Source organism: Hippocampus guttulatus, chromosome 16 (genome assembly GCF_054856545.1).
Source record: "Hippocampus guttulatus isolate MCC_2025c chromosome 16, RoL_Hgut_1.0, whole genome shotgun sequence".
Classification (NCBI taxonomy): Eukaryota; Metazoa; Chordata; class Actinopteri; order Syngnathiformes; family Syngnathidae; genus Hippocampus; species Hippocampus guttulatus.
Window position 1 is genome coordinate 2,598,891 of NC_141276.1, and position 20,348 is coordinate 2,619,238.

Sequence of the window (20,348 nt, forward strand, 5' to 3'; positions counted from 1 at the left end):
TGATTCAAACACTCAAGTGCACCGATCAATCTCACGCATGACCATTTTAGTTTTCTCTGAGCAGACACTATTCTTATACGTCCCTGTGCAGCATTTTGCAATTCTCCTTCCACGGGAGCAGTACTTAAACCATTCCGCAACGCACCGGTTAATTGCCTTTTAAGATCTCGAAATCTGCAGAGATGTATATCCATCTGAGGGAAATTGGCAACGCAACCGAGGATTCTCCCTCTGTCGTGTGAGAAAAGCGCTGCCCGCAAAAGTGTTTATTGGGATTCCCTTTAGGACGTCGCGCCGGAGCGTTTCGGACCGAACGACCGGATTTCCCCGCCGACAATGGCGGATAAGACCGAGCAAGCGACGAAAGACGGATCCCGGGACAATTATCGTGTCGCAGTACAAGCTACATGAGGTTGTCAGTGGGCCGCACGTCGACTCCACCTTCCCACCTCCTTCTGTTCAAATCTGCGAAGAAAAACTCTCCGCCAGGGGAGGGGGGCAGATCTCTGCACACTGGAATAAACCGAGACGGAGAGCGGTGGAACACTTCAACATAGCCGTCTTCTCCCCTCCCGTCCCCCAAGCGGTGGGGGGACGATCAGAAGCATTTCGGATTAGAAAGCACAAATAAGGGAACACGTTGCCCGCTGTGGATCTAAAACTTTTTTTCCCTTTTTGAATTTCTCAAAAATATGGCCGATAATGTCCTGGAGTCCGGCCCGCCTTCAGCAAAGAGGCCAAAGCTGTCCTCTCCAGCGCTCTCCGTGTCTGCAAGTGATGGAAACGGTACGTAAAGATTTCGTATCCATTTTGTTTACGACGAGACAAAAACTCGAGAGTGTGCGTTTATTAGTTACTCATCTTGCAATCCCTGCAGAGTTGCACGAATTGATTTGACACAAACGTACATTAACAACTTGTTCAACGTGTGAGTGGGTTTCCTCGAGGTTTCGGGTGGAAGTTTGGTGCCAGAGATCTAACCCCAAGTGCAGCTGACGGCACGATCAACTTTGTCCCGGTGATGTTTTGAAGCGTTAGCATCGATGCGCTAACTAAGCTAACGACGACAAGATCCACCTCCAAACAATGGGAGAGTCAAGTCACTCCGATCGCCGTCAAAGTTCATGTTCTGCTTTAAAAGTGAACAAAATGGACGGACGTTACCATGCGTATGTAAAATTAAACAATCTCTTAAGCACATACACGAAAAACATTAGTCTATATAATAGCTTTTGAGAGAAAGTGACGCTACAAGAATGGGCTAGCTGACGAGCGTGTTTAAAAAAAGAAAAGAAAAAAAACCCCACTGCAGCCACCGGCTCGTCTGCTCTCGTTAGCCGGCTAGCTAAACACATCAGCGCTGATTTGCTCAACCGCATCGATCGCCAGAACGAGGCTTTTCTTTGCGGCCATCACCGCTGTTTGTTTTTGCGAGGCAAGATTTGTTGGTCATACGTTCAGTGCACGAGACGTTTAGCCAAATTGTCGTAAAGCAGCTAACCTTTGTTCGATACTTGATTGAAGTTGTGCAAAGCGTTGAATTCAAACAGAACACGTCGTCTGTTGTTGTGTTTTTTTTTGTTAAATACCGCGTTATGAGGGAATTATCGAGCATTTCAAAAATGTCCTGTTCAGTGTCTAAAGGCCAAGTGGTTTTCACTTTTGTTTTCCCGACAATGCCCTTCTGCTTCTCCCTCCATTGTCTGCCAGCGCAGTGACAATGCTCCGCTGCTTCACAATCGATCTTCACTTTTCTAGATCATTTGGATTGCTCTCAACTTAATCGTAGACTGAGGCAATGATGACACTGTTTATGCACAGACACAAACTTTACGCTTGTTTTGACCCTTGCCATTACTACAAGAGAACTATACCTTTTGGAGGCGAGGACAGTCATGCAACACAAGTGTTTCATGATTTCTATTGATAGTAATAATTGTTACAACTTTACTACTATGTACTAAGAAATAAAGTAACGTTTAGTCTCGCATTCATTTAGTAGTTTTGTGAGCCACCATTCATGATGTAAAATCTACCAATAAACTAATGCTCAGAATAATAAGTGATGAGGCAGCTAGAGTCCTAGTATTAGAAAATGAATGGAAATTAAAACAAAGATCATTTTCAAATCTGAGTCAGCTTTGTGTGACTTGGGAAATGTCTGTAAGTCCTGAGACTTTGAAAGTGACAGGACCGCTCTGGCGGTTTAATCATATCCCTCTTTATTATATTGGGTGGTAAATTGTGACTTTGTTGCCTCTAGATTTTGGTTCACTCTTTGACCTCGAGCATGACCTCCCAGACGAACTCATCAGCTCCTCAGACCTGGGGCTGTCCAATGGAGGGGACATCAACCAACTCCATACTAGTCTCGGCGGAATTGGGGTGGGAGGCCAGGATGCTGCTGCAAAACACAAACAGTTGTCTGAACTTTTGCGTACTGGTGGACCATCGCAGCAAGGTGGCCCCACCTCCAACAGTACCGGACCAGGGGCTTCCATGGGCAGACTGGGAGGTGTCAGCATCTCCCCTGGTGCACCTCAGGGCATGTCTCCCCAGGGCCAGCAGCAACAAACCGGACTAATGCAGCAAGTTGGGATGGTCGGAGGGGTGGCATCGCTGAATCGGACAACTGCTATGATGGGTGCCCAGAGAGCCAGCAATGGACAGCAACAGCAAGGCCTGATGGCGGGTCACGTGATGAACGGCTCGTCAAGAATGGGTTACCCCGCCAGTGCAGGCATGGGTAACAGCAGTAATCTTTTAGCCGAAACGCTACAGCAGCAGCAGGCTGCTCAGCAAATGGGTGCCGGTGGTCAGCCAGGGATACGACCACAGCAACCGGGAGCACTGAACAAGGTAAACACACTCTGAAGAACCTAAATTCTGAATGTCACTTACTCCAATGCAATGACTTACTGTTGAAAAGCAAATAGTGAGCCGTGAAGCGCAGAACGCATGGTTGCATTTCTTTTCATTTGAACTGTTGCACTCCGCTGCTTTTTTATAGAGTCGGGGATTGCTGCAAAAATGAATAAATACCGAATGGAAAAAAAATAAAAGAAATCACAATGGACAGCTTTTATTAATTAGTCCTGAAGTTAAGCCAAGGCTTTTAAATATTCTGACGACTAACGCATTTTGGATTAGGTGGGCCTACTTTTAGTAGATTAATCACGACCAGTTCCGAAAAAAAAATAACGTCCTTTTGTTTATTCATACTGTATATTTATCTTTTAGTTTTTGCAGCAAACTCAATGTGTTAGCTTGGTTGGTCCAAATGCATCGGCTCTTATCTTCTTTCAGTCTCTTGGTTTTCTCCTCACCTCCCGCAGATGAACATGATTGCCAATGCGGGCCCCTATGGTGGTCCGTTTGGTCAGTCTGCTGGCCAGGGGCTGCCTGGAGCAGGGCTGAGCCCACAACTCCAGAATAAGGCTGGAATGGCCAACAATATGGCCAGCCAGTTGAACATGGAAAAGAAGGTGCCAACAGGTCAAGGCATGCCTGGAATGGTAAGAATGATATATATTTTTTAAAAAATTGGATCATTTACCCACGACACCGCAGTCCTGAGGTCATAACTGCATACTCACGGCAGCAAGGTTGAGTCGGTCCTGGGATTGATCGTGGGCCGAGCTGTTTGGAGTTTGCCTGTTCTCCCTGCGCCAGACAGGAGAGGCACTGGAGGCGGCAGCCTCCGACTCTTCCTTGCCTCGCTGCTATGGACCGCCAAACCATGTCCACTTGTGTGAAATTGCAGGCACCTGTCATCTTGCCTTTTAAAAGATGTCAGGAATCTCAAAATCAAGGTTCTATCTCTTGTCCCTAAGATGCCTCAACAGCAGCAACCTCCAGGCATCGGCAGCGTATCAGTTGGCGGAGCTGCTGCTGCGGCGGCGGCAGCGGGAGCAGCTCAGGTCGGACTGGGCGCTGTGGGGGCAGGTCCCTGCACGGCGCCCCCTACAGCAGACCCGGAGAAGCGGAAGCTTATTCAACAGCAGCTGGTCCTCCTGCTCCACGCGCACAAGTGCCAGCGAAGGGAGCAAGCCAATGGGGAAGTGAGGCACTGCAACCTTCCTCACTGTCGCACCATGAAGAACGTCCTCAACCATATGACTCATTGCCAAGCTGGCAAATCCTGCCAGGGTGAGTTGATTGCTGCGAACTGCTCGTTTGAGGGTATTTGTTATCGTCACAGCGTGACCATTTTTCCTTACCGGTTGTCACTATGTTGAAATACAGTCATTTATCATGTGTTGCGTATCATTTGTGCCTTTTTCAATGTTCTTCCCTTCCTGAGTAGTCATTTTTTTCCTTTTCCTCCTCATCTTTAAACTTCCCTCCGTCGTCTTCCTTTCCGTCCTAGTGGCGCATTGTGCCTCATCGAGACAGATCATCTCTCATTGGAAGAATTGCACGAGACATGACTGTCCTGTGTGCCTGCCTTTGAAAAACGCCGGAGACAAGAGGAACCAGCAATGTGAGTGGTCCTCCGGGTCGCCGCATTGGATGGATGTGCATGTTTCTTTTTCAACACCAGACTTTGGTTCTGTACGCATGAAATTATGACTCGCGGTCATACCAGAATTCGACAGACACCGCGGGTGCATATCCTTTGTTTGTTCTCCAATCTTGCCCTCTGTATCTTCCCATCACGACAGCTCTTGTCAGTAGTGCGGGGCTCGCTTTGGTGAACTCTTTAGGTTCAGGAGTACCGGGTGGCCAGTCCAATACTCCAAATCTGAACCCACCAAATCAGATCGACCCCAGCTCCATCGAGAGGGCCTACGCCGCGCTTGGTCTTACCTACCAGGGCAACCAGATGCAACCGCAGCCCCCCCAGGCCAACATGCCTAACCAGGGGATGCAGGGGCAAGCCGCGATGCGGAATCTGAATGTCATGGGTTCGTTTGTTTGCTCTTCGTGAACATTTGCATGTACGGTACTCTGGTATCTTGACTTAAGAGTGGCCCGCTGTACAAGTTTTTCCTGCGCACAGCGACATCGTGTATCCAAAAAAAAAACCCAAAAACTGTTGGGATCACTCGCAAGTCAAGGTCCCATCATACAAGTAACTTGAGATACAAGCTCGGTTATGGAACGAATTAAACCTGTAAGTCAAAGCAGTACAGGGGTTAACTCACCTGCAAGGCTTGTTTTTGAAATCTTTCGACCCAGGAGGAAACTCGATGGGAGTGAATGGTGGAGTGCAGCCCCCCAACCATCAGGCGTCCCTGCTACCAGATGCCATGTTGCAAAACAGTCTAAACGCGCAGAGGTAGGACTACTTGACATTCGCGTCACATTTCTGAAATCGGACAGCTTGTGCTCAACATACTTAACGTTGTCTCTATTGCGTTCCCCCATGGCCCCCTGACCACAGTTTGGTCAACGATGGTGTGGGGAACTTGGGATCCATGCCCACTGCAGCTCCTCCCTCGGCAGCCATGAGGAAGTCTTGGCACGAAGACATCACGCAAGACCTGCGCAACCACCTTGTGCACAAGCTGTGAGTCTCCCCAGCACTTCAATGCCCCCCCCCCCCAAAAAAAAAGAATATTGCAGTACTTCAGCCTCAGCATTTTGACAACCAACACTCATTTTCATTTCATGTTAGTTGATCAAAATATCGGCTACGTTATCTGTCTATCATTTTTATCTGCCAAAACAACTTTGGCAACATCTTGATATTTTTTTTTCTCACTCGATTTCACTTGCCTTTTGTATTTATTTGTTTGCGAGCAGTGTGCAGGCCATCTTTCCTACTCCTGACCCAGCTGCTCTGAAGGACCGGCGGATGGAAAATCTGGTGGCGTACGCTCGAAAAGTAGAGGGGGACATGTATGAGTCGGCCAACAGTCGGGTAAACGACAACACCGCCACTTCGCTTTTTGTATCCAGTCAGAGCACCAACCAAAATTGTGGTTGTCCGTCATTATTTATGTTTCACTGGGCTGCGACATTCTTTGTTTCTGTCCGCTCCTCGTCTCAAGGCGGAGTACTACCACCTTCTGGCAGAAAAGATCTACAAGATCCAAAAGGAGCTTGAGGAGAAGAGGAGGACACGTCTCCAAAAGCAGGGAATGATGCCGGGGCAACCTGGCTTGGCGTCTTCGGGCTTGGCGTCCTCGGCTTTGGCCTCTTCGGGCTTCCCGCAGGGGCCTCTCAGCCTGGGTCAGCCCCCCATGGCCCCAGGGCAACCTCCAAGTAAGGATACATACCTCCTTTTTTCACTTCTTAAATGCTCCTCTGTGTACCAGTGTCCATAATAAATAAATCAAACCAGATTTTCACGATCTTCAAATAAATCGGGTAATTAAAACATGCGGAGGAAGACGTGCCCTGATGATATTCTGTCTCGCTGAAGATAAAATCTGGAGTTTCTCTCACAACTTGTCACCCCGCCAGATGGTCCTCATGCTGATCCGTCCATGATCCGAGCCGGAGGACCAAATCAGATGGCAAATAGGATGCAGAGCCCAGCAGGTGAGTGGTAGGGACAGTCCTGGTTCGATGAGCAAAAGCTGATGTTGAACGTTTTCTCTGATAATTGTGGTCGAGATGGCGGCATAAAGGGTTTCTTCGCTCCGTTGAAATCAGACAAGACAAGAAAACCTGCAATGTGACCTCGCTATTAAGCGGCTCACGATGGACGATCACCCATTGTTCTTGGTGTTCATCCACCCACATCTGCTTGCTTTGATGTTCATTTCTAAATGTGACAATACTGTGAATGTTATCTAATATTTTTTAAGCCCTTTTATCACCTTGATTTCAAAAAATAAAATAAAAGTAAAATCTCAACTTACTCCTCTCTGCCATGTAGGAATGAACCAGTTTGGCCCGATGGGGATGCAGTCAATGGGTCAAAGGTCAACACCTCCGCTTTCACTCAGTGCTCCGATGAACCACGTGCGTATAAAATCTCTCTCTTGAATGTCCATTTTGGTATTAGAGTATGTTGAAAAATACACAAAGTGAAAAGAGAGTCTTTTGAAGATAAAATCTCATCAAGAAAATCTGCGATAAGACAAAAAACAGGATGGAATTTTATATTTAAGCAACTGTGTCATTGTCTCCCTTTTTAGATGGGTATGGGATCAACAAGGATGGGTCAACCAAATGCCACACAGCTACAGAACCAGTACCTCCCACCAGGCCAGTTTCCCGGGTCCAGTCCAGGTCTTGGTTCTGGTCCCGTTGGTGTGAACCAGCCAGGATCACAGGCTTCTGTGCCGCTGGTAAAAGATTTCGGGCCAGAGATGGTGAAGCTTGACGACGAGAGCTACGCCTAATCAAGGGGATCAAAACGAAATCGCCCAAGTGGGCATTGTTCTGACGATCCTCTTCTTCATCTTTGTGTCCTCGGCAGCAGAACCAGATGTCAACCCCACCTTCACTACCAGCCGGCAGCCCTTCGGCTCAGTCCGCCACCCCGGCCCCGAGCTCGGCGGCCTCCTGCGGCTCCATGGGAACGAGCGGTGTCTGCGGTACAGGCCCGCTGCCCAACTTGCCTCCATCCTCCGCGTCGAACCAGCCCAACGCATTTCCTCACTGCCCGCCCATGCGAACAAACTCTCCTTCACCAGCACGCAGCTTAACGCCTCAACCTCATCAGACAACTCCCGCGTTACCTCGTTCTCAGACGCCGCGCCCGCCGACCCCGAGCACACCCCAGCTGCCTCCTCAGAATCAACAGCAAGCATCTCAGCCGCAGCAACTCCCGGGGCAGGCGGGGAGCTCCGAGAAGGCTCATCAGCTTCCACCGCAGACTCTTGGGGGTGCCACTACCTCAGCCCCCCAGCCAGCTCAGGCTTCTTTGGTGCCTATTCAAAATGCACACGTGCCACTACAGCTGCCACCAACTCCAGTGAGTAGATTCGCCCTTACTCCCTGTTTTTTTTTTTTAAATGGACAAAGAAAAGTTTTGTCATCTGACCCTGACTTTTAAAAAAAAAACATTTTCTAGCAGCTGTCTCCGAAGCTTCCTGTCACAACGGATGGTCAGGTGTCTTCACCAGCCTCGGTCAGCAGCAGCACTGATCCAAGTTCCCAGCTCGCCCCACAGGAAGGTCCCGCTCCCGTCCAAGAGGATATCAAAATGGAACTGAAAAAACAGGAGGAAGAAGAGGAAGAAGGAGATGAAACCCAAGGAGACGGAAAATCTCTGGGGAAGACGGGCAAAGTCGAGCCTGACGATAAAGCCGAGGAGAAGCTTGAGGTAAGTAAAGACTGTCCTTAGGCTCAGCACGCCTTCAACATGACAAATGCCCCCCCCCCCCCCCCGTTGGTTTCTTTTGAGTTAAATGTGCTGGCCTGCGTTTTTCCATTCGTTTCTTACCGAGAAGAATAAAACCTGTGGTTACCCCAGATCAAGAAAGAGAATTTATCCCAAGACGGATGCAAAGCAGAGGCCATGGAGACCTCGTCATCCTCTGCGTCTTCGTCGGTGGAAGTTGGAGAAGATAAGAAGCCGGAGGTGAAAAAAGAGCCCAAAGAGCAAGACGAGGCATCTGCGGGCTCCCCGGCCAGCACTCAGAGCAAGAAGAAAAGTAAGTCCACCCTTTTTAAGCAACCACGAATTACATAACACAAAGTAGCTAATAGTGCGAGGAATAATTGATTTGTTGACGCATCGCGATGTGGATCTAACCACGGAATCATGTGGCTCTGTGACAAAAACATCATTCCACATGGCAGCCGCTACGCCAACAAAACGAGCCGTTAAAGTGAATAATTGGAATGTCGAATAATTCAGTTCGGCCAATAAAACTGGTCACGTCCATCACTCGAATGTGACCCGGCGCCCAGCCGGCGGCGTGCCAACTTCTTCCTCATAGCACTTCATGCTTGCATCATGAAGACCAAGTCCACCGATTGCATCGTGCCTTGTCCAAGTCAAAGTAGCAACATTTCAAAAAAAAAAAAGATGATTTTTTTTCTTTCCTGCCTCATTTTGTTGTTCTCGCTCTCCTTTCGGTCCAGTTTTCAAGCCTGAGGAGCTGCGTCAGGCTCTGATGCCCACCTTGGAGGCTTTGTACCGGCAGGACCCCGAGTCCCTCCCCTTCCGTCAGCCGGTGGACCCCCAGTTACTGGGAATACCCGTACGTATTCGAACTAGTAACAAAACTAACCTGGTAAGGGACTGCACTGGCTGCCATTTTGCTTCAACTCCTCTAAAAATGTTGTTTTTAAAAAATATTTTTTAAATCACATTTTTTCGTCTTTCAAACTTTCTATCATTTTTTTTTCTCCCCGTCTTTGTCATTGCTAGTAAGTGTTTGTAATGTGCTTTGGCCTCATCTGGCTACAGTGCCTTCATTCTTTTTATTCCGTTGCATGTCAAAGTTTGAAGAAAATGAGATTTTGGGTGTATGTTGCTGTCGCTTCGTTCAGCGACGCATCTGTAAATCAAAGCAATTACTCTTATGAACGTTTCATTTCGACACGGCACAACGAGATGATGAATGCTGTTACGGGGCAAGGTGTTCGTTTTTGGGTACGCGCATAAGTTGATACAATATATTTTAGGCCTAAACTTGGCCGTTCATAAATTGGATAAAGATTGTCAAACTTTCATAACACGCAAATCGATATGAAAGTGTTGGTATCGAATTTGTGGAACAGTTTTTTTAAAATGTTCATAAGCCAATTGCTTTTGTTTATCCCAAAGACTCATTTGCCATTTTTTTTAAAGCTTTTTGTGAATCATAAGGTGTCTCGGCCATTCTTGTGCTCCATCGCTTGCTTTCTAGTTCAGTTCCTCACCAGTAGCAGCGTGTTCGTAGGCAGTGTGTAGAGGCGGGGCAGTAATCGATCATATTGAGTACTTTGTGTGTGCTTCTCCTGCCAGACATTGCTTCACGTGAAACTGATTCATAGTCATTAACGGGCACGACCACTGGCTGACATGAACAGACCTCTAAACTGCCTCTCTTGAGTTAGGCTGCTACAAATACATAGCTGACATACGTTTCCAAAAATATATTTGGTATTGCGTCATACAGTATGTATCAAAAACTAATCGTGGTATTAAGAATGCGTAGCAACTGCTCTTTGGTTGGCTTGACCTACGCCACCTTGAGCTCACGCTGCTGGCAATGTGAAAGCCAACCACCATCTTGCTAAAAAAAAACAAACCCGTCAAGCTTTGTCTGCTTTTTGCCGTTTTGCTCGGTTCAGTTCTTAGTTTTGCACCCCCTTGAACGTGCGTTGACTTTAGCTGCTTGGGCTCTGAGCCAGCCACTTTATTTTTTGTTTTTTCTTGCTTGACTCTTTGCAAGAGAACAAGTTGAGCAAAAAGTACAGAAATGTTGAATTGAATATTAGCTGGAATATAAAGTTGGTCGAGCGGGAAAAAGTTCAGACGTCAATTTAGGTTCGCCTGTAAAATGTTATTGTTGATTTTAGCTTCCTCTTAAAATTTCACCCAATAGTTCCAACGTTTTGCGAATAGTGCACGATGTGCAAGTGCAACATTGCAAAAAAACACTCCTTCGTCAACAGCCACCTTTTAATGGAAAAAATAATCTCTCCAAGCAGTTTGCCGACTCACGGTTGTCCGTACAGGCAGAAATGTATACGGCAGGGTGCAAAGCGAAGAGCGAAAGGGCCGAAGTTGTCATGCCTCTCTGTTTGCACACAAACCCTCTTTTCTGCAGTGCTCAACAACATTGTCCCCCTGCACCCTCTTCTCTCCCTACTCTGGTCCAACCGCAATGCCTGAACGTCGCTGATGATGGCGCTCTTGATCCCCCGCCCGCTTCATCTTGGCCTCTTGGACGTGCTCTCTCTTCTCCCCCTCCAAACTTTCAACCTCCTCCATTTCTACACCGTTCACCTCCGCCTGATTTTTTTTAAAAATTTTTATTTTTTGTAATCCGGACGGCGCCTTTTCCGAACCAGGATTACTTTGACATCGTGAAGAACCCCATGGACCTGTCAACCATCAAGCGGAAACTGGACACCGGACAGTACCAAGAGCCGTGGCAGTACGTGGAAGATATCTGGCTGATGTTCAACAATGCCTGGTTGTACAACCGCAAGACGTCCCGCGTCTACAAGTACTGCTCCAAGCTGGCTGAGGTGTTTGAGACCGAGATCGATCCTGTCATGCAGAGCCTCGGATATTGCTGTGGAAGGAAGGTCAGGACACATCATCGAGAAAATCAACCAAAAATTGTTTATTCCGTGATGAATATGCTCCCAAAAGCTGTCGTGTCTTTTAAAAAATTTTTTAAATGTCTTTCTCGTTCCAGTTTGAGTTTTCCCCCCAAACGCTCTGCTGCTACGGAAAACAGTTATGCACGATCCAACGCGATGCTGCTTATTTTAGCTACCAGAACAGGTAAGGGCAGTTTGCTCGTTGGGAGTCAAAGTGCACATGCAAATAATCATTTGGCATTGGGATTCTAAAACCCCGGTGACATGAGCCACAACAGTCCAACCAGTAAATTCAGCTCAAGTTCTTCTTGTACCTTCCACGCGAGCGAACACTATTTCCAGCGCTTTTGTATCATTGATGTGGTAGAATCCACAAAAGAGTTTTAATTTGGCTTCAAATGTCACCCTGCCACCGTCTCCATCTCCATAGCTCACCATTTGGATTTTCCTTGCGTTGCGCATTCATAAAGTGGGCTACCCGACTTGGACGTCGGCTACTAATTTGTCGCGGTTCCCCGCAAGGGAGGTTACGCGCTTGAAGGAGTGGGGCGGTAACCGTGCTCACCGCTCGAGAGAGATTTCCCACTTTATAAATCCACCGAAAGGATGATGGGTCCCTTTTTTTTGTTGTTGTTGCTCAACCATAATATTTCTCCTCATCCACCCTCATGTTTTGAAGAGCGATCCCTTGTCGTCCTCCACAGCTCCGAGTGGTCTCTCACGTTTTGCTGTAATGTTGTTGTTTACCACTGAACGTCTGATGCTAATCTTTGCTTTGCCTTGGCTCTCTGTCCTCTGTTGGTTGTTGTTCACACAATGTTCCCTCACCCCCCCCCCCTCTACCCCCGATCCCTCCATTATCCCCTTCTGATCTGTCACAATTTATTTCACGCTTTTTTTTAATATTCATTCTGACCTCCCTTCCCCCCCTCCCCTTCTCTCCCTCCCTGTTTTTTTTTTTTTTTTTGTCTTATTTTAACGCTTGTGATGTCTGCATTGGCCTGCTTTGGTGTGACCAATCATCCGCTCCGAAATTTACGCTCAAAATCAAAACACCTGCCCGCGCCACACTTCTGCATCACGATTGGCTGCTGGCGACGACCTTCCTTGCCCTCTGCCTCCTCCTGTGTGTACGCCCCCCTGGCCTGCCCCGCCCCTGCGCTGATTGGCGGCTGCTTCTCCGCGCCCTCTCTGTGATTGGCTGTGCTGATGGCAAACGGTGTAGTTCACCAAAATATGGGCTTCTTGCTGACAGGTACCACTTCTGTGAGAAGTGTTTCAACGAAATCCAGGGCGAGAGTGTCTCCCTGGGCGACGACCCCTCCCAGCCCCAGACGTGAGTTTCTCTCCTCGATACCCACTCGCTTTTCCGGATGAGCGTCAATCGTCTCCTTAACTGTGCTATCTCGCGGCGTCTTGTTTGAGATCCTCATCACCGTTGCATTTGCCGACATGGCGGTTGACTTCTGTGTATTCTTGACTTGCGTCTATACTTGACCTCGCCACACGACGGGAACACTTGCTATGTATCGGAGCGTATTTTGTGACCTCGTCGTATCTGGCAACGGCACCCGGAAAGATGCTTAATGCCGGGTTTTCCTGGTCTTTCTGACAGGTCCATCAACAAAGACCAATTCCAGCGAAAGAAGAATGACACTCTTGACCCCGAGTTGTAAGTCCCCGTGTCGGCCTTGACAAATTTCCGCTCATTTTTACCTGTGCCAATCGTGTCGTGATCATGAGCTCCCGCCGATGGACCTCATCTTTCAAAATTCATCTAAATGAGGCTCTTTTTTCAACATTTATTAAAGCAACTGGTAATGTGGTTTGGTTTGTTCGACTTATTACTTCTTCGGCGCTGGGGAAGAAGGAATACGTTCCATCGCACTCCCCAACTGATGGTCTTATTGTCCTCCATCCCCCCCCCCCCCCCCCCCCCCCTCCTTGCTCAGGCTTGTGGAATGCGGCGACTGCGGTCGTAAAATGCACCAGATCTGCGTCCTGCATAATGAAACCATTTGGCCTTCAGGGTGAGCAAGCATCCGAACGCTTTGGATTGGATAAACTTTATTGTCAAATGTACCGTATGTGTAACAGACAGCACAGATGAAATTTCTTCCCTCTCAACCTAAAACATTTGAATTTGAGATGCATCCCAAATTGTACCATTGTACATAGACCCACACAGATGTTTCCATTTTTATGTGCCAGTCAGCTTTAGAAAGAGTTTTTTGCAATTGTAATCTTTTTTTAAATATATACATGTATATATATATATATATTTTTTTTTAACCTTCTCCCTAAATACAGCTGGTCCCGTCAGCTTTAGTTAGTTTCGTCTTCTGCAAATTTACCCTCATTTTTTTTTTCTTCCTCCTCAAATGCAGATTTGTCTGCGACAACTGCCTCAAGATGGCCAATAAGACACGGAAAGAGAACAAATATGCAGCTAAAAGTAAGTTTGATGTGCATTGCTCTATCAGATGAAGGTTTTGAGTTCTCGTGTACAGAAACCTTGACTGTGCACAGAGGCTTCCCCCGATCTCAGTTAAATATTTTTTTTTTCTTCCCCAGGGCTTCCTCAGACCAAGCTGGGGAGCTATTTGGAGTCGCGAGTCAATGACTACATCAAACGGCAGAACCACCCTGAGGCCGGCGAGGTCACCATCCGTGTGGTCCACGTCTCCGACAAGGTGGTGGAGGTCAAACCAGGCATGAAGTCCAGGTAGGATTGCACAAGTTTGCGATTGTGCTGCGGGGAAACCCGATGTGAGCGTACGGCTACAATGTCACAATATGTTTCACTTCTGTTTAATTTGTGAGAAAAGACTTGGTGTACTAGTTTTGCTCCTCATTGGCCTTTTGACATTTTGTTCCAACAGGTTCGTGGACAGCGGGGAGATGTCGGAGTCTTTCCCGTACAGGATGAAAGCCTTATTTGCATTCGAGGACGTCGACGGAGCGGATGTGTGTTTTTTCGGAATGCACGTCCAAGAGTACGGCTCTGACTGCCCACCTCCCAACCAGAGACGAGTGTATATCTCCTACCTGGACAGCGTTCACTTTTTCAAACCCCGACACCTCAGGACCGCTGTCTATCATGAGATCTTGCTTGGTTACCTGGAATATGCAAAGAGGCTCGGGTAAGTCACATTGAGACGGCAGAATGCAGCATCGCAGATGATGACACCCAGCCAAACCTGGGAAGAATTCAAATCATATTGTCAATGATGATTTTTTTATTTTATTTTTTTCAGGTTTACAACAGGCCATATCTGGGCGTGTCCTCCAAGCGAGGGCGATGATTACATCTTCCATTGCCACCCACCGGACCAGAAGATCCCCAAACCAAAAAGGCTGCAGGAGTGGTACAAGAGGATGCTGGACAAGGCGGTGTCTGAGCGCATAGTTCACGACTACAAGGTAATAGCGCGGCCTTTTAAGTCTTCTCTCGCACAAATCCTTATTCCGCAGTCACAATTAGAGTTGAGCCCTCATTTACAGGTGGAAATTTTTTATATTAAAAGACTATATGGAAATTAGCGGTATCATAGAGATTACGCAACCTAAAACAACATCCTCAAACGGCTGCTGTAACACATTTAATAACAACAATAATCACAGGTAGGCTCTTTGAAAGGAGACTGGAACAATCTCTGAACCGTTTCTTCTTCCTCAGGATATCTTCAAACAGGCAACGGAGGACCGCCTGACCAGCGCCAAGGAGCTGCCGTACTTCGAGGGGGACTTCTGGCCCAACGTCCTGGAGGAGAGTATCAAGGAGCTGGAGCAGGAGGAGGAGGAGAGGAAGAGGGAGGAGAACAGTACCTGCAATGAGAGTACCGACGTAAGTGTGCGTCGCACGATACGGTCACTCGTTTGTTCGTTCGAGACGGAAATTGACTTTGAAATGTCCCCAGGCCACAAAAGGCGACAGCAAGAATGCCAAAAAGAAGAACAATAAAAAGACGAGCAAGAACAAGAGCAGCATGAGCCGAGCCAACAAGAAGAAGCCGGGAATGCCCAACGTGTCCAATGACCTCTCCCAGAAACTCTACGCCACCATGGAGAAACATAAGGAGGTTTGCGCTTCTCATTTGATTACAGCAAGAGCAAATCTTCTCTTATCCAATCAGAGACTGCCAGAAATCACTCGCCTTGTTCATCGCCGGCGCTCCGCTGGGAGACGAGGCACGCGTCGATTGGATTCTCATTTGAACCCGGTCGTGTCCGCCCATCAGGTCTTCTTCGTCATCCGGCTCATCGCTGGCCCGACCGCCAACTCGCTGCCCCCCATCACGGACCCCGACCCCCTGATGGCCTGCGACCTGATGGACGGCCGTGACGCCTTCCTGACGCTGGCGAGGGACAAGCATCTGGAGTTCAGTTCTCTCAGGCGATCCATGTGGAGTTCCATGTGCATGCTGGTGGAGCTCCACAACCAGAGCCAGGACCGTTTCGTCTACACTTGCAATGAGTGTAAACACCACGTGGAGACGCGCTTCCACTGCACCGTTTGTGAGGTGAGAATCGTGATGGCACGAATTCTGGCGCGAACGTGAATCGATCCCTCTGAAATTCTGGTCATCGCAATACTCTTTTCCGCCCCCCTCCAGGACTATGACTTGTGCATCACCTGCTATAACGTGAAAGGCCACGAGCACAAAATGGACAAGCTGGGACTCGGGCTGGATGACGACAGCAACAACCAGGCGGCAGCGTCCACCCAGAGTCCGGGAGACTCTCGGCGCCTGAGCATCCAGCGCTGCATCCAGTCGCTGGTCCACGCGTGCCAGTGCCGCAACGCCAACTGCTCGCTGCCGTCGTGCCAGAAGATGAAGCGTGTCGTTCAGCACACCAAAAGCTGCAAGCGCAAGACCAACGGCGGCTGTCCCATTTGCAAACAGCTCATTGCGCTGTGCTGCTACCACGCCAAACACTGCCAGGAGAACAAATGTCCCGTGCCCTTCTGCCTCAACATCAAGCAAAAGCTGCGGCAGCAGCAACTCCAGCACCGGCTCCAACAGGCGCAGATGTTAAGGCGCAGGATGGCCAGCATGCAGAGGGCGGGGCAGCCCGCCGGGGGTCAACCGGGAGGGCCCGTCGCGATGGGACTGCCGTCACCGGGCAGCAATGGCGTCGCCGGGCCCAGTACGCCGACATCCGTCGGGACTCAACCTCCGACTCCTCAGACGCCAACTCCGACCGTGCCCGCAGTCCCGCAACCGGGATTGGCTCAACAAGTTCCTCAAGCGGGTGCCATGCCTCCGCAGCACCACCAGTTTCAGCAGATGCCCGGTGGAGGAGGCGCCGGGGGCGTAATGAACTCCCCCCAACATCAGCACCAGATGGCGCAGCAGCAAAGTGGAGCAGGAAGCAACCATCAGCAACTCCACCAGCACCCCGCTAACATGCCCGCATTTGCGAGCAGGCCCCCCGGCTCTTCCCCGATCCACCAATCCCAAGGAAAACCGGCGCTCGGATCGGCGACCCCGCCTCGGCAACAATCCGGTTGCCCCGTCATGGGTGGAAATGTCGGGGGTCAACCTCCCAACCAGCCCCAAGGCCAGCCCGCCCTCGCACAGCAGCAGCCTTCCGGCCCTCCGCCGGCCGCAGTTGAAATCGCAATGAAGATCCAGAGGGTCGCCGACGCCCAGAGGAAGATGGCGCTCCAGAGACAAGCGGCCGCGGGCCTGATGCCCCCTCACCCCCATCATCAACAGGGCCAAGGTCAGCAGATGGCCATGGGGCACCCGGGGACCGGAGGGGCGGTGGGACCCCAGGGCATGCCGCCACCAAACCAAGCTGCGATGCAATCAGCTCGGGCTCACATGGAGCAGCAGCAGCAGCAGCAGCAGCAGAGCGCTCCGGCTGGGATGATGGTTGGCGCCGGCGGGCCCATGCTACAGCATCAGCAACAGCAAGGGAACATTCCTCAGGGACAGATTCCATCTCAAGTTCAACTTCAACAGCAGAGGATGGGCGCCCCACTTCAAAACCCGCAGCAACAGCAGTGGACAGGCCAGGGCGTTCCGCCCCAGCAAAGGCAGACCATGATGAACCAAATGGGCCATCAGGTGTTGATGGTAGCACAGCAGCAGCAACAACAACAACAACAACAACAAATGCAGCAGCAACAGCAAGCTCAGAGCCATACTGCCATGATGACTATGGCGCAGCAGCAGCAGCAACAACAACAACAACAACAACAGCAGCAGCAGCAGCCACAAGGTGTTGCTGGTGCAGTGCTTCCAGGACCCGGGCCTGGAGCTGCTGGTGCGGGTAGTAACATCACCCAGGCCGCCCTGCAGGATCTTTTACGCACTCTGCGCTCGCCCAGCTCGCCGCTCCAGCAGCAACAAGTCCTCAACATCCTGCGCTCCAATCCCCAACTCATGGCCGCGTTTATCAAACAGAGGGCCTCCAAGTACAAGGGAGGTCCCGGACCCACCGGCGGGCCTGTCGGGAATGTTATGGCGGGCGGGGGGCCACAGGTGAACATGAATGCAGCCAGCGCGGGCCAGTCGGCGATGCACATGGGAAGCCAAGGAGGGGCGAACATGGCCACGATGGCTCAGCTACAGCAACAACAGATGCAACAGCAGCAAATTCAACAACAGAGACCAGTGCTAGGTGGCTTACAGCAGCAGCAAGTTGCAGCTCTCCAGCAGCAACAAGCCGGCGGAAGAGGACTGCAGGGGCAGGGCTCGCAAATGGCCAATCTGAACAATCCCCAATTTCGAGAGCTGCTCATGAGGAGACATCTTCAACAACAACAGCAGCAGCAGCAGCAGCAGCAGCAGCAATCGCAACAACATCAACAGCAAATAGGGCTCAATCACGGTCAGTTTCAGCAGCCCCAACCTCCCCAGGGCCAGGGTTACATGGGCCAGCCTGGGATGCAGCCACCCCCAGTGGGACAGGGCCCCCCAGGAGGTCCTCAGCAGCCCGGGGGTCCCCCCGGCCAGCAGGGTCCGGGTTACCCCGGCTCGGCCCAGCAACAGGCCGCCGCCGCGCTGCAGCAGCGGCTCCAGCACCAACACCACCTTCAGATGCAGCAGCAGAACGCCATGGCCGGCCTACCCGGGGCCGATTCGGGGTCCGGCGGCGGGGGTGGCGTGGGACCGCCGCAGGCACCCCAGGGCCCTCAGACGAGCCAAAACGGGCCCCCGCCTTCTCAGGCCCTCCTTCAGCAGGCCCTCCACCAGAGACTGCTGCAACAGCAGCAGCAACATCTCGGTGCCGGGGGCTCGCCGGCGCAGCACAGCAATCCCATGAGCCCCCAGCAGCCCCCCCAGATGGCCCAGTCCCCCCACCCCCACCTGCAAGGCCAGACGCTGCCCACCTCCCTGGCCAACCAGGTGCGCTCCCCCCAGCCTTCCCCCAGACCCCAGTCGCAGCCGCCGCACTCGAGCCCGTCGCCGCGCATGCAGCCGCAGCCGTCCCCTCATCACATATCGCCCCAGATGCAGACGGGCTCCCCCCACCCAGCCCACCTCAACCAGCACCACCCAGGCATGGTGGTCCCGCAGCAGCAGCAGCAGCAGCCGCCGCCGCCTTCGTCCCAGCAGCAGCAGCAACAGAGCTCCCTGGAACAGTTTGGCTCGGAGCAGAGTGCCATGTTATCCCAGCTGAGTGGCATGGCGGCTCTGCATGGGCAGGGGGGCAACGGCCAGGACCCACTGGGCCAGAACATCAGTCACAACCCTTTAGACATCATGTAGGAATTCTACTTCGTGTCATGTTGAGCTTGGGGAAAAAAAACAAAAAAACAAAAGCTCTGATCCTTCGCACAAACTGCACTCATCCAGGACAGTGTTATGTTTATGTATCTATCTTTATTACTTAGCCTCTTTTTTAAAAAAACAAAACAAAAACTTATTCAACGTTATTTAAAATGTTTTCATTAAAGATGCTTTGAACTGAACTTTCTATGGGAGATGAACAATAAATCAAGCAGTCATTAAATAAATTAGAAGAAATGAATTGTAAGTTATTGCTGTTTAATATATTTTTTCGCCAATTATGGACAAAGGGGATTGGGGGGGGGCAGTACGCGAAAGGTAATATTTTTGGAGGGTTAAGGGGAGAAAATGCCTTTTTAAGAAATGTTTTTAAGTATTCAAGAATTAAAGAGGAAGTGGAATAATGCAAATAACCTTTTTTTTTTTTTTTATTGTTATTGAATTGTTTCCCGCCATTCAGTCTGTTTTGGGGTTTTGCAGCGTTGAAAGTGGTATTATTATTATTCATGTCAATCCAAATATGATGCATATCTTCCTTTTTATGTTTGGCTTTGCTTTATTTATTGTCTTTTTTTTTTTAGGTGGGGGTGTTATGTACCTTGAGACTGCGCTACATTTCCTACAGAAATCTATTTTTGTTATCGAATGGGGTTTGTGGATATTTTTGTTTCACTTTTCGTGTCTTTAGTTGTATGTGTGCGTTTGAGTGTCTGGCCGGGGGGGGGGGGGGGGTGTGGAATCATATGTCAGTGTTTACTTGCAGTTTGTCAACAGACTGCTGTGAGTTTGACATGTCGAGCGGACACGTTGCCGTGTCCCCGCCAGCCTCAGTAACCGCTATTTGCCACGCTGGAAGGGAGCGTTCCCTCGCAAACGAGCAGACCCTCTCCCTCGAATGTGTGTGCACTCCTTCCTTAAAAGACACTCGTGGAGCATGGGAGAATTGGGGAGGGGGGGCTGCGTTACCTGTGTGCCTGTAATCTTTTGAGTACATCGGCTGGGATGTGAAACATGAGCATGATGGGCTCCTTGTATCGTTTGATTTTTGGGGGTGGGTGGGGGGGTTGTTTATTACAAATCTCCTTTCGGATTCAAAAGGAGAATATCGATCCAAATGAACTGTGTTGCACAGAAATGAGGAGAATGCAGGAGATATGAAGCGTCATTCTCCATCTTTCTGCCTCGTCCCAGTTGCTGCTTCCCTTGGACTCCCCCCATCCCCCTCCCTGCTTGCCTCTGCCAGGGGGATAATTGTCCCCCCCCCCCCCCCCCCCAAATTCCATCCTCTATCTTTCTGCTAAGAACTTTGGGAGTTTATTTAATATTTTTTACTGTACAAAGAAAAAAACTGTGGACTCAAATACTGTTTTTTTTAAATAATAAAAAGAAAATAATCATTAATGACTCGTTGAGTATGAGTATAAAAAGACTGATGTG

The 20,348-nt window shown here is 49.8% G+C and overlaps 1 protein-coding gene across 3 annotated transcripts; it reads left to right on the forward strand.

Annotated features, from left to right (window-relative positions):
• Positions 1-22: 22 nt before the first annotated feature.
• Positions 23-20,308, forward strand: ep300b (EP300 lysine acetyltransferase b). 3 transcript variants are annotated; one of them, XM_086133208.1, is made up of 30 exons: positions 23-786; positions 2,264-2,859; positions 3,336-3,515; positions 3,834-4,149; positions 4,370-4,483; positions 4,665-4,907; positions 5,182-5,281; positions 5,387-5,512; positions 5,749-5,866; positions 5,997-6,210; positions 6,412-6,489; positions 6,830-6,915; positions 7,092-7,244; positions 7,376-7,873; positions 7,973-8,224; positions 8,375-8,555; positions 8,989-9,107; positions 10,909-11,148; positions 11,262-11,350; positions 12,422-12,502; positions 12,782-12,838; positions 13,119-13,196; positions 13,554-13,621; positions 13,741-13,891; positions 14,049-14,309; positions 14,424-14,589; positions 14,846-15,013; positions 15,087-15,248; positions 15,408-15,689; positions 15,783-20,308. In XM_086133208.1, exons 1-30 carry the CDS (start codon positions 693-695, stop codon positions 18,888-18,890), a joined length of 8,379 nt encoding a protein of 2,792 aa, XP_085989334.1. In that variant the 5' UTR covers positions 23-692; the 3' UTR covers positions 18,891-20,308. The 3 variants fall into 3 exon arrangements, with proteins under 3 accessions (XP_085989334.1, XP_085989336.1, XP_085989335.1); XM_086133210.1 differs by having other exon boundaries at positions 7,976-8,224; XM_086133209.1 differs by having other exon boundaries at positions 7,379-7,873.
• Positions 20,309-20,348: the final 40 nt, after the last annotated feature.